We start from the raw sequence: 16,602 nt of genomic DNA, 5'->3' as shown, positions 1-16,602 counted from the left end.
TATATATGTATATACATATTTACACAGTTACCTTGCTGCTCAAGAAAGATAGGATCTAGAAAGAGGGTAAAAAAAAAACCTGAGAAAGAAAACAGAAATATAAGCAAATAATAACAGAAAGAGTGGAAATGCTATGCTGTAGTCCACACTCAGTTCCCATAATTCTCTCTCTGGGTATAGCTGATTCTCTTCATTACTAAACAATTGGATTATCTCATTGGTTTGGATCATCTCATTGTTGAAGAGAGCCACGTCCATCAGAATTGATCATCATATAATATTGTTATTGAAGTGAATAATGATCTCCTGGTTCTGCTTGTTTTGCTTAGCATTAGTTCATGTAAATCTCTCTAGTGGATATTTAAAAAAAAATAATAAGTATGAGCTTTTACAATAACAGTAAAAGGGGGAGAGGGGAACAAGCATTTGTTAAATGCTTACTATGTGCCAGGCACTGTGTGACACATTTTACAAATATTATTTCATTTGAGTTTTACTACAATCTTACAAGTAGATGCTGTTATTTAACCCCACCACCACCCATTTTACAATTAAGGAAACTGAGATAGATAAGTGATTTTCCCAGGATTATGCATTAAGAAGACCCTATCCTTAGGAATAAATATACCTGTGCTAAAATCTGTTGGTGAGCATTCACAAAAATGGAACAGAGCTCTTTGAGTTCATCTAGAATAGTGCTGTTCTTGTTGACTTGTGGCATAAAAGTATGACTTTTGCTTGAATAATCTTTTATTCTTTTTTGTCCTTCCAATATATCTTTCATTGATAATAGCAACATATTAATTATAAAGGTGATTCACATTGTCTCTTTGAGTCCTCTTATCAGTTTCAATTCATCAATCTTTCAAACTCTCATCTTAGAAAGACCTTAGGAAGATCTGAGTTCAAATTTGGTCTCAGACAACATTTAGTAGCCATGTGATCCTAAGCAAGTCACTTTGCTTCCTGTTTCCTTAATTTCCTCAACTGCATGGAGAGAATAACAACACCTACTTCTTAGAGTTTTTGCACAGATCAAATAAGGTGATGTTTGTAAAGTCCTTAGCACAGTGCCTGACTCATAGTAGGCACTTAATAAATGCTAATTCTCTTCTCCTTCCCTTACCACTTAGATCTTCTCTATATACATTTTTAGTTCACATTCTGCATGAATAATGGCATCTGTATGTAATGGGATGTGCATATGCATGGGTGGATACATAGATTCTATGTACATGTACATATATATTTCATTAGCAGGTTAATAAGTGAGAGGTTGGCATCAGGAGGATTTGATGATTGGCTTTGTGCAAATGGGGACTTAGAAATTGGTCCTTCTTATCAAAATGACAGGAAGTTACACTATATGATCTATATATCACCTTATTTTGTCCTTTATCTTATAAATTTTCTGTGAAAGGTGAATTATCTGACATGATTTTATCCTCAGTAAACTCAATTTGTAATATAGCATGGTATTTTATTTATGATGGGAAGGGAACTGTTAAGGAAGGGGGTATCTATGCTAGAGATTTGGTTCCATATTTTAAAAAAAATCTTTGGTATTGGTCAAATGTTAATTTGAAAAATTCTGAATTATTAAATACCCCAAAGGTAGCTTGAATTATGTGATGAAATCCATGGATGGGAGAGCCATCTGGCCACCACATATGTCTTACACACACACACACACACACACACACACAGCAAATGGAAAGTAACCCATTGAATTCACTCATCATTACCTGATTTTACCAGGTAATTCTTGTGTGCATCTCTCACTATTCCATATGCATCCCTCCCACAGCTAATCTTCTCCTTCAAAATATCAGGTATATTGGTCTAGTCATGTTCTTTGCATTTTGCTCCATTTCCTGACTGCCTTTTCACTTGCGGCTTGGGCTACTCTTCCTCCTTACATCTACTTTTTGGTTTTTCTTGCCTTCTTCAAGACTCATGTAAGATCCTATCTTCTCTCTTCGATAAAGAGACCTAACTCAGTTTCAATTGATCAAGGATGGACAGAAGCAGCTATACCCAAAGAAAGAACACTGGGAAATGAATGTAAACTGTTTACATTTTTTTTTTCTTCCCGGGTTATTTTTACCTTCTGAATCCAATTCTCCCTGTGCAACAAGAGAACTGTTTGGTTCTGCAAACATATATTGTATCTAGGATATACTGCAACATATCTAACATATATAGGATTGCTTGCCATCTAGGGGAGGGGGTGGAGGAGGGAGGGGAAAAATCAGAACAGAAGTGAGTGCAAGGGATAATGCTGTAAAAATTACCCTGACGTGGGTTCTGTCAATAAAAAGTTATTAAAAAAAAAAAAAAGATCCTATCTTCTGAAAATAGCCTTTCTTGATCCCCTAACTTCTAGTATCTTTTGTCTAAGACTTTCCATTTAGTGTGTGTTTAGTGTGTGTTTAGTGTGTGTGTGTGTTTAGTGTGTGTGTGTGTGTGTGTGTGTGTGTGTGTGTGTGAGAGAGAGAGAGAGAGAGAGAGAGAGAGAGAGAGAGAGAGAGAGAGAGAAATCAGAGTATCTCATAAGTCTTAGTGAGGTTTTGATCTCTATCTCACATATATATCTCCCATTTATATTGTATATACAAAGTTGTTTGCACTTTTCTCCCCCATTAGAATGTTAATCTTGAAAGCAAAGGTGGCGTTTTTGTCTTTCTTTTGTACTTAGCAAAGCACCCCAGATGCTGATCAGCATGTAAAGATTGGTTGAGAGAGCTGGGCTTGCTGGGCCTAAAGAGAAGAAGATTAGAGTAGGTATAGGAACATGATACTTATCTTCTGGTATTTGAAAAGATGTCACATGCAGAAGAAAATTCATACTCTTGTTGAACCTTGAGGGCCAAATTGAGCAATGGGTGAAAGCTACAAAGTGATAAATTTAGGTTAAATTTGGGGGGAGGGGAAGGGGAGAGAGCAGTAATGAGATGCGTTGCTTTGAGAATTTGTGGGTTCTCCCTCTTTGGAGGTCATCAGGAAGAGGCTGAATGAATACTTGGCAAGTATGTGATAGTGGTTATTTTTTTCATGTTTGCATTGTACTAGATAGCTGCTAATGTCCTTTCCCAGTCAAATTCTGCTTTTGTGAGCTTTGTTAAGCTAATAATGATCTTTATTTAAGAGCCTATTTTTCTGTATGTTTGAGAATTTTCCAGCACTTTTCATTGTTTAATTATCCACTTCATTAACCAACCCTGTCTTTTTTTCCTTCCTTCCCCCATTTTTTTAAAAAATAAATTGTACTTCTTTGGTGAAATTGAAGGTCAGCAAACAAAGGTTCCAGTTACACTGACCTAGGGCTGTTGTTTGTATTTTTCTTATGGTCTACATGAATTCTTCTTTTTTTAATTTAATGTTGCTGTTTGTGGGCATGAAGTCCTGGATGTTATAGTTTGTGGAATATTTGCTGATCTACTTATCTGGAATGAGCTTTCACAGTACATCCTTACATACTAAATCACTTTGTAAACCTTAAAGCATTATATAAATGTTAGTGATCAGGAGTAGTGGTAAAATAGTATGGCACATTCACAGTTTTCCACTCTCTTAACTTATTCTTATATAATATATATGTATATGTATAGCATGCTGTAGTGGATGAAGGGCTGACTGGATTCAGAAAGATGGATTCAAGTTTTGCCTTAAACAAATAGTATTACAACATTAACTATATGGTCATGGACAAGTTAGATAACCTCTTTTTTCATTGCCCCCAGAAAACTTTCTAACATTTTAAATGGAAGATGAAATGTTAATCAAGGAGCTGCTCCCTCTGTTGATGAAATCATAAGCCTTGACCAAAAAAACCAAAAAATATATATATATTATCATTTGATATGCTTGTTTCTTGTGTGTATTGTTAACACTGGTTGGAATTTCTTTTCTCTATTTGTCTCCTTTTTCTTCCTTTCTCCCTCCTTCCCTCCCTCTTTCCCTTCTTCCCTCCCTTCTTTTCATCCCTTCCCTCCCTCCTTCCTTCATCCCTCTGCCCTTTCCGCCTTCCCTCCCTCCCTCTTCCCTTCCTTCCTTCCTTCCTTCCTCCCTCCTTCCCTCTTTTCCTCTCTCCCTTCCTCCCTCTTCTCCTCTCCTTCCTTCCTTCCTCTATCCTTTCTCTCTCCCTCCCTTCTTCTCTCCTTTCCTCCCTCCTTCCTTCCTCCCTCCCTCCTTTCTCCCTCCCTCCTCTCCTCTCTCTGCCCCTTCCCTCCTTCCCTCTTTCCTTCCGTTTTTCCTCCCTCCCTCCTCCCCCTCCCTCCTCCTTTCCGACCTCTTTTCCTCTCCTTCTTTCCTCTTTTTTTGCCAAATCTTATAAAAATGTTTTCATGCATTTAGAAGCCACAATATTTGAGAAAACATTGTCTGTTCAACATTTTTCATTTCTGATCCCAGTTGCATAAATGAAACACAACTTTTCACTTGATTTCAAACTTAGAAATTTGAATATTTACATGGTTTCCCAGTAGTTTTTGATTTTAAATTACTACTTGCCTTTAATATTCATTCTCTCTCTCTCTCATTTTTCTAAATATTTTAACATTCCCCCCCCCCCCCTTGGGACTTTTCAAGAAATTAGGACTAGACTGAGTAGAAGGATGAAAATTGAAAGTTTTGTTGAATCGTAAGATCTAAAATTGAAAAGAAATTTAAGAGACCATCTAATCCAGCTCCCTTGATTTAAGGGTGAGAAAATGGAGTATCTGAGATAAGAAGTGACACAGTCCAATAGTAAGTAGTAGAGCCCATATTTGAACCAGGGTCTCCCACTTAACTAGACCTCTGATGTTAAATCTAGTGTTCTTGCTTATTCTTGCTATCATATCACAATGGAGCCTTGCTACTACCACATAACTATGTGTTTGAATATAAAAAATACTAATGCTTTGAAGTGTTACAATAACTACATTAAAATCTCATGTTACAAACTTTGCACAAGCTTGGTCAAATCACTTGAGGGGCTCAGCACTCAAGACATTCCTCTAACAAGTGAATCACCTAGAAAATGCTGCCTTGAATTTGTAGATGTAATATCCTTACTCTAATGTTCCCTTTACCAATGAAATAATAAGGCTAGCCTCTATTATTATCACCATCCTTATCCCTATTACATAGTATATATTTAAGAGTTTTATTCCATCTAACTTTTTCCCAAAGGTAACAGTTTAGAATAGTTAGCACTTTCCTCCTATCTGTTTTTATTAAAAAAGATTCTTGATATATATTTTATATTTGTCTGGATCCACAGTTTCCTCCTTTTGTGTATATGACATCACTTGCAAAATTGTCAAAACAAAATTAATTTTTATTCATTTTAATATAATTTTTAAAAAATCTATCTTTTGGGTCAGGGTTGTTTTTGTTTTTTGTAGGAGTGAATAATTGTAAAATCAAATGACAATAATTCTGCCTCCATACCACAAACTTCTTGTTTTCACACCAGTAACTGACTGTGATATTGGCACTTTTCAAACATATTCTAAGTGATGAAAGTAATAGTAAACCCAGCATTTTAATGAAATAGTTGTCTTAAACATCATCAGCAAACTCTTGAATCTTGCTTATAAGAATGTTTAGGAAAGAAGCATGACATAGTAGGAAGGGCATAGAGCTTGAATTCAAGAGAGAACAATGTATAAGTGCAGCCACTCATACTAACTACTTTTGTCATCAAAGGCAGTCATCTGACAATTCCAAGCAAGTTCCTTAAGCTCTTTGTGTGCTCATGGGCAAGATTGGGGCTCATATACTTTCATCTGTAAAATGAGAGGCTCAAACTAGATGACCTTTAGGATTCCTTCCAACTGAAAATCTTTGAGCCTATGGTTTGTAAAACAGGTATATGACATCTGCAGTACTTTAGCCTTATTATGAAATAATCATAAAAGTGTGGTGCAGACTTTAAAGTAAGATTTGAAATACCTAAGATTACAGGCAGTGACCTCACTTTATCTTTCTTTTTCCTTGACTTTTTACCCCTTTCAATATTTGACTACTCCCTTTTCTTGTATACTTTTCTCCTCCTATGTTTTTTGTGAGTCTTCTTTCCTGGTCTTCTTTCTGCTTGTCTAATTGTTTGTTTTCAGTCGCTTTTGTGAAACAGTCTCTATTTTCTGCCCCTACCCAATGGATATTAGTGGGGTTCTCATCTGGGGCTGCATTCTTCTTCCTCCCCAGATGCCCTCATGTGCTCCCAAAGAATTAGTTCAGTGATCAGCTCCATGCATGTGGCTCCCAGCAATCATCCTCTCTGCACTCCAATCTCACATCTCCAAATGCTCTCATGGAATATGTCCTTATAAACATCCTAATACTGAGAATGTCTAAAATTAGACTCAACTTCCCTCCAGCCTCTATCATACAAGAGACCTTCCTTGCTTGCAAAACATGTCTTCATTTGACCACCTTTCAGAATCTTTATCTTCCTTTAAGATTTAGCTCCAGCTTTGATCTAGCAGTCTCCCTACTGAGTCTGTATCCCAAAGAGATCATAAAAGAGAGGAAAAGAACCTCTATGTACAAAAATGTTTGTATCAGTTTTTTTGTAGTGGCAAGGAATTGGAAATTAAGTGGCTATTCATCAATTGGGGAATGGTTGAATAAGTTATGGTATGTGAATGTAATGAAATGTTGTCCCATAAGAAATGATGAGCAGGCTAATTTTAGAAAAGTCTAGGGAGATTTACATAAATTGATGCTGAGTGAAATGAGCAGAACCAGGAGAATATTATACACAGTAATAGCAAGATTATGTGATGATCAACTGTGATGGACTTGACTCTTCTCAGCAATATGGTAATTCAAGATGATTCCAGTAGACTTAGTATGGAAAAAGCCATCCATGTCCAGAGAGAGAACTATGGAAACTGAATGTGGAGCAAAATATAGTAATTTTTTTTGTTCGTTTGTTTGTTTTTCTTTCTTGTGGTTTTTTTCCCCTTTTGGTCTGATTTTTCTTGCACATTGTTGGAGTTCTTGTTCTTCTTTATAAATAATAATATAAGATGGTTCTCTCTGGGAGAAAGCAAGTTTCTTGGGGGAGTTTTCTGGAGGCAGCCTTAGTATCAGTTTAGATCAACAATTACCCAAAATGCAGCCAGGTGATAAAAGTACGAACGTTTATTTTCTCCTTCCAAAGTAGCCCAGTTAGTTGAGAGGCCTCTCTCTCTGCTTGGTTCCAAGAGCTCTTGCAGATTGTCCTTTGCTTCTGCCTCTGCTTTCTTCAGCCACCAGCCAGCCAAGTGGAAAAATGGAATGGATCTCTCTTGCCTCGGAAAGAGGGCTTCTGGTGTAATTCCGCTGAAATCTGTCCGAGAGCCTCTAAATGTTTCTTTTATACGAGAGAGAGGAATTGTGGAATATGAGAGAGAGGGATTATGGGTTTTTCTCCCATAGTGCTCTCTGGCCCTAAGAGCTTCAAGGGAGGTGTGAATTCAGATATCTCATACTAAACCCTGAAATTTCCCAAATGTGTGAACTCCAATGAGTAAAGGTGCAAACATAAGCATTGTATCAATTAGTTCTATTTAGTACCTTGTTTCAGGTTCTGGCCCAAAACATCTTCTTGTAAGAGCAGATCAATAATCTATCAACTCTAATGAGTTAGCAGTTTGTAAAGATTCCAACACAACATGACATATATAAGCATATGTTTAAAAGGATTGCATATGTTTATCCTACACAAGACCACTTATTGTCTTGGGGAGGGGGAAGTTAAGGAAGGGAGGAGGAAAATAATTGGAACATAAAGTCTTACAAAAATGAATGTCAAAAATCATCTTTACAGGTATTTGAAAAAATAAAATATTCTTGAGGAAAAAAAGAGAAAAAAATTATTTCTGTGTTAAATTCTACGTCGTCTTTCTTGTACCTCTTCCCATACTGACAGTGTACTTCCCACTTCAACTATTATTGGAATATTTTATTTGGATGTTTCTTTTGACTCTAATTATCTAGCTGGCATAGTGGATCAAACTCTGGTCTGAGGTAAGAAAGACTTGAATTCAAATCTAGCCACAGACACTTAGTAGCAATGTGGTTCTGAACAAGTATTTAACCTCTGTCTTGCCTCAGTTCCTCAACTGTCAAACAGGGGTAGTTATTATAATTACCTCACAAGATTGTAATAATTTGAAAATATTTGTAAAACACTGAGCACAGTATTTAGTATATAGGTGCATAATGAAGGCTCCCTTACCTCCCTTCTTCTTTTCTACTCTTCCTCTTTCCCATCATGCCCTCCTTTTTAAATCTCTATTCATATTGAATTGTTCTTCATTGAGTATAAGCTTCTTGAGGGTAGGAATTTTTTTCACTATTGCCTTTGTATCTCCAAATTTACTACTTAATAGGCGCAATTATTTAATAAATGAGCTATATTTTTATAAAGGACATAATTTCAGAAATTTTTTTGGGGGGAGCAGCTATTAGGAACCTAACAATGGCTAGCATTTATATAACCATTGAAAGTTTGCAAAGAAATTTACATATATCATCTCAATTTATCATCAGAAAAACCCTATGATGTAAGCACTGAGATGAAAGGTCAAATTGTCACACTGATCTACTGTGTGAGGTAGCAATCAAATTCATGTCTTGCTGACTCCATGTCCAGAGTTTTATGTACTCTGCCACCATAAATTCAGAACTGGATGGTACTTTGAAGATGCTATAATTGAACCCCTTCATTTTACACATGAGTAAAAGAAGATCTAAAGCAGTTAAGATAGTACAGGGATCCCATCCTCAGTTTTTTGGGTTCAGATACAGAATTCTTTCCAAGCCATCTCATAGTGCCCTCCCCTCCCCCAAATAGGTACTTTGCCCTCTTTATCAAGATGATGGAGGTTAAAGGCCCTTCCTTCCATATGCTCATATTCTTCTATTATTTTGTTTTACAAACTTTTAGGTCTTTGTTTCAAAAAATCTGATGTTGACATTGCCGTTGCTTGCTGCCCAGCATGTTTAAGAAATCTGATTGCCAGAAAGAAACATTGAATTTTCATGTCAGCCGCCATTGGCATCATAAGCATCGATGGGCTTGGCTTCCAGTGGGACTGAATGTTATGATGAAAGCTTCCTCATGGAATGGCATGAAGTGCAGGTACCTTCTTAAAATCCACATAATTTCTCAAAGACCTCTCTATTCTACTGCTCAAAAACCTAATTAACTTTTGTTTTTGAAAGAGAAGTTAATGTAATCACCTTTACACATCTCACCTTGCTTTGTATTTGCAAATAAAATGCAGAACCAAAAATTGCCCACCAACTTCCCCATTATAGAACAGCTACTTGGAATTCCATTGCTGAACCTGATGTTACACTGTAATTAACTCAGGTCTCAAATATTTAGGGTGCATGTGATTAGTGACAGTTGTGTTTTTTAAAACAAACACTTGGACACTCATTTAGATGTATATCTGATAGTTACTGTACAAAACTGAATTATTAAATTAATAGACATTCTTTTTTTCATTTTTCTTTTTTTTCTTTTTAAATACAAAGTGATTTGGGTGTCTGAAATTTAAAGGTTCTGAGAAGGGTTTTGCATAAATGACAAAATAGGTATATAGTTATTTTCTTTCTGTAGGATTCTAAGGGTCTCTGAGGGTCCAGTGTAGGAGGAAAGAGGTAATTCCTTGCCTGGCAATTTTATATGTTATTTTTTCCTGTGGTGGCCAATGGTATAATGAGTGCAATAGTATGTTCAATATGTTTCATTTTGAAGGCTGGTCTGTGTTTTTGTTGTTGTTGTTGTTGTTGTTGTTTTTGTTTTTCTTATACTTGAATAGGACCCTTCAAGGAGTACTATTCTTAAAGAAACTGTTTAGGTTGCTTTTTTTCATTGGAAGTAAATCTCAAACTCTAATTGTATCTGGTAAACAGAGACTCAGATTCCTAGAGTGAAAAAACAGAAGTGCTCCTTTCTCTGAGACCCAAGCTGAATCTTTCTCCAGAGCTATTTGCTGGTGGCACTTACTGAATATCACCAGAAGAACCTCTAGATCTATCATAGCTTTCTGATTCTGAGAAAAGATTTATATAGCAATAAACAATAAATAATTAACAATTAAATTTAATTTTAAATTAATTAAAATTTTAAAAAATTAACAATAAAATTAATTTTTTTTTTAGAGTTTTTCTCCAGCTATTTCAAGATGATCATTCATCACTGCTGATAAATGTACACCAACAACTCTACAGGCTACGAAAGAAATAAATTGTGATCAAAGCTCAAAAAACTTACATTCAAAGGAAACAAGGACCCCAGTTTTTGGTTTGAAATGGTGAGAAGGCTGCTGAGAAGGAAACTTGGTCCTTGTCAGACCAAACCATTCTTCCTTTTACTTGTTTTTACCCTAATCATATGCTTTTCCATCTTAACGATTCATGAAAAGTCAGACTCGTTAAATCACAGACATTTAGAGTTGACTAGAGAAAATCCATATAGTAGCATTAATTGTACCAAAATTTTACTGAATGACAAAGAAGAAATACAAAATGCGAAGCTTACAATGCTAACAGTGAAATTTAGAAATCTCCCTCAGTGGACAAATGATGATTACATCAATAGGACCAAAGATTGTGCTGCTTTCATTAAGACCCGCAAATATATCATGGAACCCCTTAGCAAAGAAGAGGCAGAATTTCCCATTGCATATTCAATAGTGGTTTATCACAAAATTGAAATGCTTGATAGGCTCCTAAGAACTATCTACACACCTCAGAATTATTATTGCATTCATGTTGACAAAAAATCTCCCGAATCCTTTTTGGCAGCAGTGAAGGGCATTGCATCTTGTTTCAATAATGTCTTCATTGCCAGTCAACTGGAGAGTGTTGTGTATGCATCATGGAGTAGGGTCCAAGCGGATATCAACTGCATGAGAGATCTCTACAGACAGAGTTCAGAATGGAAATATTTGATAAATCTTTGCGGCATGGATTTCCCAATTAAAACCAATCTGGAAATAATAAGGAAGCTGAAGTCTTTAGTGAATGGAAACAGCTTAGAAACTGAAAAAATGCCTTCCCATAAAGAAGTAAGGTGGAAGAAGCATTATGAAGTTATTGAGGGCAAGCTAAAAAACACAGGAAAAGATAAGTCGCTTCCTCCCATTGAAACACCAATTTTTTCAGGCAGTGCCTACTTTGTTGTTAGTAGGAAATATGTAGAGTATGTCCTAACCAATGGGAAGATCCTGAAATTTATTGAATGGGCTAAAGATACATATAGCCCAGATGAATATTTGTGGGCTACAATTCAAAGAATTCCTGAAGTTCCAGGTGCGTTCCCTTCCAGTAATAAGTATGATATTTCCGACATGCATGCAGTTGCTAGGTTTGTGAAATGGCAATATTTGGAAGGAGACATTTTCAAGGGAGCTCCATATCCACCATGTAATGGAATTCATGTCCGTTCTGTATGTATATTTGGAGTAGGAGATTTAAACTGGATACTACAACAGCACCATTTCTTCGCCAACAAATTTGATACTGATGTTGACTCTTTTGCAGTCCAGTGTTTAGAGGAGCATCTAAGACACAAAGCTCTATATCAGATGGAAAACTGAATGTATTTACTGTAAGAGAAAAGTGAAAATATCAAAGATGGAAGTATAGAGTGTCTTCTGTATTTCAGAGGAAAAAACATGGAAGAAATCACATTCTAAATTATCTAAATTTCACTGACTTCTAGTTTTCTACAGAATGCATTTGGTTAGAAATACTTTGAAATCAAGCTATGAAGTTGGAGTTAAATAAAATGTATGTTTGAGGAAGGAAAGAAAGGAGTCATGGTCTTTCCTATTAATAATTATAATCTAAAAATGATCTTATTTTTCAAAAACATTTGCATAAATGAAGTAAATATATATTTGTATGTATGTATGTTTGCATATCTTTCCACAATATTAAATTATTTTTATATATATTTTGAGTGAAGATGGACAGATTATTGGGAATGGGGGTATAGGATCTGGAGAAGATGCAGATAAAAGGAGCAAACTCAGCTCAGGGACCAAAAATAAGAAATTTTTCACTCTGTAGATTTCAGTGGTGTTGAAACTATTGGGAAAACTTTGGAGTATGAATGTTTTCTTGAACTGAATTAAACTTAAAAGCAACAACCAATCACAAGGATACAATTTACCTTTCAATAATATTTTGTGTATATATTGTGATATGTTTGGTGTTTGTTCCAAATGAACCATGTGAAACAAAGCTTCTATTTCAGTTGGAAAAATTCTGTATTATACAATGTTCTTATGTATATCTTCTCAGGGGACATAAAAGCCAAGTGCCTGAATTTCTAATATGTAGTATTTTAAATTAATTTCAACACTCATTTTATTTTTTTCAGAAAAAATGCTAATACCTTGTTCATCTGATATCAGTGATCATGTTTCTAAAATCTTTGAAATATGTTGATCTGTCTCAAACAAAATAGACAAGCTAGAATAATGATTAAAAATTGGCACATACTCCACTTCAGGGATTCTTAAGCTGGTATCTTTGAACAACAAGTAATATTTTAATAAGGGTATTTCAGTATAATTGGTTTCCTTTAAAATGCTGTGTATTTTATTTTATCCATTTAAAAACATGATGCTGAGGAGAGGTCTAGAGACTTTGCCAGCCTGCCCAAGGGGTTCAGGACACCCAAAAATGGTGAGGTATCTCTTGATCTAGTGTCTTTGCATAAGGAAAATCTAATTTTTATAGTACATCAAAATTTATTTGTTAGCCAGTGATCAGGACACCTGAAAAATGCTAATACAGAAAAGGCCAAATGGGGGTTAGAAAGAAAAAAAAATGTAGCAAAGATACACAGTTTCTAACTGCTACAATGAAGAATTTTAAAAGAAAATAAAACATGGGAAATAAGTTTTTCTGGTACCTAAATAATAGTTGACACTTGTAAATATTTAACACTTGTCTGATTTGAATGGCCAAAGAATGATACTACAATTAATAATAAATGACATTTATGTAACCCATTAATTTTTGAAAAGTGCAATATATAAATTGTTTCATTTTATCCTTATACTCACTGTGTGAAATAGATATGTTAAACTTTTTTTTTCCTTTTACAAATGAAGAAATAGGCCTTCAGTGGTTAGATAATTTTTCCAGGGTCACATAATAAAATGTAAGTGTTTGAAGTATAATTCCAACCCACATCTTCTTTCAAGATCAAGATCCAATCCTGACATATATTTTTTATACTGTGCTGCCTCTCAACCTTGCTCTCTCCTACCTCCACCCCAACTCCCAAGACTACTTACAAATTTATATCCCAAAAGATTTCTTCCTCCTTTACTGTTGTATTAGTTTCCCATCACCTGGAAATATGTCCTATGTGTTTCTCCCTATCTGGCAGAGCAGTTTATATAGTGGTATAGTTCTGAATCTGTCTTGGAGTCTTGAGACTTCTGATGAAAATTTTAGATTTAGGATAAGCAGGTTTAGTATTCACATAAATATAGTTCTTTCTCAATTCAGGCACACATACGGCTCAAGTAAGGCCAATTTTCACATCAACGACTTAATCAAAAGGGAGCGTTTTATCCTATTTTCAGTGCTAATTGACCAAAGTGAATGATATAATTTTCATCTTAATTATGTTTGATAAATGAGAGTATGGGGTGTTCAGGGAGGTCTAGCACCTCTGGTAGAAGGGCTGGCTGAATCCTTTTCAGCATTGCTCATCCACCTTTGGTATCCTTCTCTCACCCAACTCTCACTTGAGGTTCCAAGAAGCTACAGCATGCATACACAATGGCCATGCCCTGGTGAAACCTTGTGGCAGATGGAGTAAACCAAATTGAGGGAATCTGATGGAACCAAAACCTATCATTGAGTTAGGGGGATATCCATCACAAGCATGTGAAGACTTTCCCCAATAGAATGGAACAATTTGTTCCAAAAGGCATGAAGGCTACTGAAGCAGGTGCTGTGGAGAACTTAGAGCTTGGTCAGACATCAAAGATTCCAGGGTCATCCACTGAATCCTGGGCATTGCCAGTTGTCCTTACTTCACCAATTGTCAGTGACTCTGGAAGAGAGAGAAGTTGATGACTTTATGTAATTCTACCTTATTTAAATCCAATTCATTCACAAGAAAAGACTTCACTGTAATATCCCTGGTCCTCTTCAAAAATGAAGGATGAACAACAACATTTGATAAGTTTATGTTGCTAAACCCAGAGATCTTTTAGTATCCTAAGTTATTACAGGAATTGTTCTTATGACCTTTAACAAATGTTATTATTTGAAGTAAAAAATATGGCATATGATAAAATAAGTGGGGTAATGTCCTGAACATTATTATGGTATGCAAATGAAGAGAACGCATTTTTATTTTAATAGTTCTGCTATTAAATGAAGATTTGCAGATCATTCCAACAAATATACGTTGTTTCTGAACTGTTTTACCTGTGGGATGAGAGAATACATTTCCTGTAGTGGAATTTGACAGTATGAAGTATGGGGGTGGGGGTGGGGAGGGAAACTTCTGGGACCAATATGCATTCTTGGTTTCTAAAACTGGAGGAAAAAATAAACCACTTTCTCTTATTGAAATAACTGTTTGAGTATTGTTAGTTATTATTAGTGTTCCCATTGTCATTTTCCTAGCAGGAGTGTGTGTAGATTGAAAGCTTGCATTAGAGGTATGAGAAATGATTATTAATAACTATTATCTTGGGGAGATCAGAGGGCTCTCCCTTTTTAAAAAAATTTCTCATTTTCAAAGATTCTGTTTTTCTTGAAGGACATTACTGATAATGAGATTGCATTGCCTCTCCTCCATCTTGGTCACATTCTACTTACTTTGTAAGGAATTTAATGTAGATTGAAGAAGCTCATTATGTTCTACTCAAACTTGGTTGTAGACAGTCTAGATAGTCTAAGACTGGGAGTGGTCTGGCATAGAGATTTTTTCCCCCTCTACTCAGCCCTTCATTTTAATATAGCTGACTTCTAATCAGCTAAGCAAAGTTAGATTTGATCACTGTTTGATGGACCACCTACTGTTTTGAAGAGTATATAAACCGAGTTCCTCCCATTGCAATGATTGTCATTGGTCTAAGAAAAGGCCAAATGACCAAACTTTATCAATAACTTACTGTCTTTATTAATAACATGATTAAATTACTCAGAAACTATGTCTGTCAAATCTTTTTAAATGTCACAGAGACTTACAATTATGGCAGATAGTAAAATTCCAATGGAACGGAAAGTTTCATTTAAAATTTCTGAGCATTGTTTCCTCCAAAGAGCTCCAGTATATACAACACAACCATTGCAGGTGGTTTTATATAAAGTAAAGTGATTATTTTAAAGAGAGAACTGTCCTCAAAGCTACAAGGATCATACAAGAAGGATAGAGACACTATGTCATTAATATCTTTGTAAAGCTTTTTTTCTGAAGCATAAGAAACAAGACAGAAAATTGTTTAAAAGGTTTCTGTTTCTCCTTCACAACTTACTGTTTTGGAAAGGAAGAAAATATGTGTATTTACTGAATATGCTTAATTTTGGAATTTACAGATGATTTCCACATATTTTATACTCAACTCACTTAAAAATTTCAAATCTGTGCAGCAATTGTTAAAATGTGGGCATTGAATCAGTAAAGAAATGATAACGTATAGAAATTGACCAGTCATTTCTTTTAAGAGAAGAATAACAACATGTCACTTTGGGCTTCAAGCCACGCAACGATTATTTAGTACTTTTAATGTACAACACTAAAATTAAGTAGTTCTTATTCACAAAGGATTTACATTCTGTTGGAGGAGATACAACATGCATATATATAAAAACAATAATTCAAAATAAAAAGAACATTTTGGGACCTTTAATTTTTTTTTCACCCCTTCTTTCATTTTTTACTCCTATTTCCTTTCTGAGGAATCCAGAAAAAAAAACAATCAAAACCAAAATTCATTACAAATATGTACAGTCAAGCAAAACATTTGCATTGTCCTTGCCCCAAAAAAGATGTCTCAATATTCCCAAATCCATCACTTTCCCTTCTGGACATGTTTCATCATAAATCCTCTGGAATTGTGGTAGTCTTTTTATTGAGTTCCTAAGTCTTTCAACTTTATGGTAATGTTGTTTTGCATCAATTGTTCTGGTTCTACTCACTTGACATAGTATTAGTTTATACAAGTCTTCCTAGACATCTCTGAAACCATTTCCTTCATCATTTGTTAGAACATAATAGTAGAGAGCACTAGTTACTGAGAGATCAGAAAAGATATCCCATTGAAGAGGGCATCTGAGCTGAGTCTTAAAGGAAACTAGGGATTCCTAGAGATAAGGAAGGAGAGCATTAAAGATTTGAGGATTACCTGTGCAGAGGTACAGAGTGTATAGGGAACTGCTAGGAAGATAGTTTTATTGCAAGAAAGGAGTGAATAGTAATATAAAATAAGGATGGAAAGAAAGGTGGGAGCCAAAATTACAAGTGGCCTTAAATTTCAGGTTAAAAATTTTGTGTTTTATTTTCAAGGGAAGCCAATAAGAAATGTTTTGATCAAGTTGGGGTATGATCGGGAAAAGGGTCTGATCTGT

General features: G+C 35.3%; 1 protein-coding gene across 2 annotated transcripts in view; it reads left to right on the top strand.

The window, feature by feature from the left end:
* Nucleotides 1–13,185, top strand: part of GCNT1 (glucosaminyl (N-acetyl) transferase 1) — a 33,245-nt gene extending 20,060 nt beyond the window's left edge. The window contains exons 2-3 of one of the 2 annotated variants that reach the window (XM_051966694.1): nt 8,927–9,121; nt 10,153–13,185. In XM_051966694.1, the coding sequence (XP_051822654.1) occupies nt 10,302–11,591 (1,290 nt within the window). In that variant the 5' untranslated portion in view covers nt 8,927–9,121; nt 10,153–10,301 and the 3' untranslated portion in view covers nt 11,592–13,185. The remainder of the gene's footprint in view (nt 1–8,926; nt 9,122–10,152) is intronic. The other variant, XM_051966697.1, reaches the window with a different exon arrangement.
* Nucleotides 13,186–16,602: the final 3,417 nt, after the last annotated feature.

This window comes from Antechinus flavipes, chromosome 1 (assembly GCF_016432865.1).
Source record: "Antechinus flavipes isolate AdamAnt ecotype Samford, QLD, Australia chromosome 1, AdamAnt_v2, whole genome shotgun sequence".
Lineage (NCBI taxonomy): Eukaryota > Metazoa > Chordata > Mammalia > Dasyuromorphia > Dasyuridae > Antechinus > Antechinus flavipes.
Note: the sequence above shows the minus strand (reverse complement) of the source record. Positions and strands in the feature narration are given on the sequence as shown.